General features: G+C 34.6%; 1 protein-coding gene across 1 annotated transcript; it reads left to right on the forward strand.

Annotated features, from left to right (window-relative positions):
- Positions 1–524: 524 nt before the first annotated feature.
- On the forward strand, positions 525–1,545 carry LOC147941718 (histone H3.3-like). Its single transcript, XM_087457064.1, has 4 exons — positions 525–729; positions 816–892; positions 993–1,083; positions 1,206–1,545. Exons 1-4 carry the CDS (start codon positions 658–660, stop codon positions 1,374–1,376), a joined length of 411 nt encoding a protein of 136 aa, XP_087313190.1. The 5' UTR covers positions 525–657; the 3' UTR covers positions 1,377–1,545.
- Positions 1,546–2,357: the final 812 nt, after the last annotated feature.

A 2,357-nucleotide genomic window follows, 5' to 3' on the forward strand; every position in this document is an offset into this window, starting at 1 on the left:
TAAGTACAAAATCATTAATTAACTCTAACTGACAAATCCATACTGACTTGATGATATAACAAAAACATGAAGATATTTTACAATATCTAAACGATCTCATGTATCAAGATAACGGGAAGATCTTGAGGGTGGTCAATCCTTAAATTATTTGATATATGATACAATATTAAACATCAAACAAACCTACAAATCGAAGAAGAAGCCATAACTTTGTTAATACACATGTGGAAAAAAATATCTCTGGCGTTTCCATTTCTTGTACTTGGGTTCAATGGGCCTATTTCATATGGATCACAATCAATTTGGGCTGCAGCTCAACAACAAGAAACGAAACAACAAAAACAGTAAGATTAACAACAACAAAGAATGGACCAATAAGAATCGATGACGAGGATCGCCACGTAAGTTTAATAAAATCTGGACCGTCGAAGATTGTCATTAATCGTACGTCTATCATCAAACTAGTCCCAAAATTACCCGACCTAATTTCACCTTTACCCTCACTATATAAATATTTCATCTCCACCCAAAGTTCAAAAACACAACTCAAAGACTTGCGATTCCCCTCTCTCTCTCTCTCTCTCTCTCTCTCTCTCTCTCTCTCTCTGAATTCATCGTTCTCAGATCTTTTTAGTTGAAGAAGGAAGGAAGCTCATCATGGCTCGTACGAAGCAAACCGCGAGAAAATCACATGGAGGAAAAGCTCCGAGGAAGCAGCTCGCCACCAAGGTTCGTTTCTTTTTAGTTTTGGTATTTGTCAAAATATGAGCATCTAGGGTTTCGAAATTGGCTGTAATTGATTGTGTAATCTTCAGGCGGCGAGGAAATCTGCGCCGACCACCGGTGGAGTCAAGAAGCCTCACCGTTATCGTCCTGGAACCGTCGCTCTTCGGTAAGTACATTTCACCATCTCAAATCATTGATATGTTCTGTTTTCCCCAAATTTTGTAAACCGATGGTTTTGTGTGTTGTTTGTGAAAATCAATCAACAGTGAGATTCGTAAGTACCAGAAGAGCACAGAGTTGTTGATTCGTAAGCTTCCCTTTCAGCGTCTTGTTCGTGAAATCGCCCAAGATTTCAAGGTATGTGTATAGATCAAAAACCCTAGGATATGTATTCGTTCGTGATTCCTTATATAGATGATTCTTGATCCTAGTTGAAGTTGTGTTTATTTGGGTTGGTGTTTTGGTGTGTATATGTGTAGACGGATCTGAGATTCCAGAGCCATGCTGTCTTAGCACTTCAAGAAGCTGCGGAGGCGTATTTGGTGGGTTTGTTTGAAGACACTAATCTTTGTGCCATTCACGCCAAGAGGGTTACGATTATGCCTAAAGACATTCAGCTCGCAAGAAGGATTCGTGGGGAGCGTGCTTAGAGTTGTGGAATGGAATCAATTAGGGTTTTATTATGTTTGGATTTTTATTCTATCTTTCGTTTTGATTTTGGTGTTGTGCCTGCGTTTAACTAAGCTACCTACAATGTTCTTCAGAGCTTTTTCTGAGATATTATGAATTTGGTTTTTGATGATATTGATATTTGCTACTTATTGCTTCTCTAGATTGAATTTATGATCATTGTTCTTGAAGATTTGTGTTCCTGAGATTGCAAAGAAGATATTATTAATCCACTTTTGTTTCGTCTCTGTTTTCGACAACAACTCTGTTTTGCTCTGTTGGTTTTAGGGGTTTAAGATTTTATGTGTTCACAAATTATATTATTTATTTTTAACTTGAAAAATAAAGGAAAGTTTGGATTCGAAATGTAATTTGAGTTATGTTTTTGTATTGGGTTTTACATTTGGGCTTTTGTATTTTGCTTGTTGGGCTCCGTAGGCTCCTTTTGTTTTAAAATTATTAGATGTTTTTGAAATTTCTTTTAGTTAGAAAATATAAGACGTTTCTATTAATTAATTCATATCCCCCCCCCCAAAAGAATGAATAACTTTATTTAATTGATTTAATTGATTGTTTTTGGGAAATAATATAATTTATTTTTAAATATCTTTTCGATTAAAAGTTTATATATTCTTTAAAATTTTCATGGTAAACCTCGGAGAAAATATAATTAAAAGAATTTTCGACAAAAAAAAAAGGTGTAATTTGAGTGTTTTTTTTTTGAAAAATCTTTTTTTCTTGTCTAGTGGTGATTCTTTTACACTCTTTAGATAAGTAGAGAAATCCAAACCAAAATCAGTAATAATCCGAGTGGGAAAACAGATTATTCATGCCATTTAAAGCGTATGTAATAACGAACTATAATTAAAAATCAGAATGAAAAGATGTATACTTTGGTCATCCAACTTCATCGTGATGACTCTTTTAACAATTCGACCATGTGAATTTTCTTCTCTTATTTT

The sequence above is a fragment of the Camelina sativa genome, chromosome 7 (genome assembly GCF_030686135.1).
Source record: "Camelina sativa cultivar CO46 ecotype springtype chromosome 7, ASM3068613v1".
NCBI classification, from domain to species: Eukaryota; Viridiplantae; Streptophyta; class Magnoliopsida; order Brassicales; family Brassicaceae; genus Camelina; species Camelina sativa.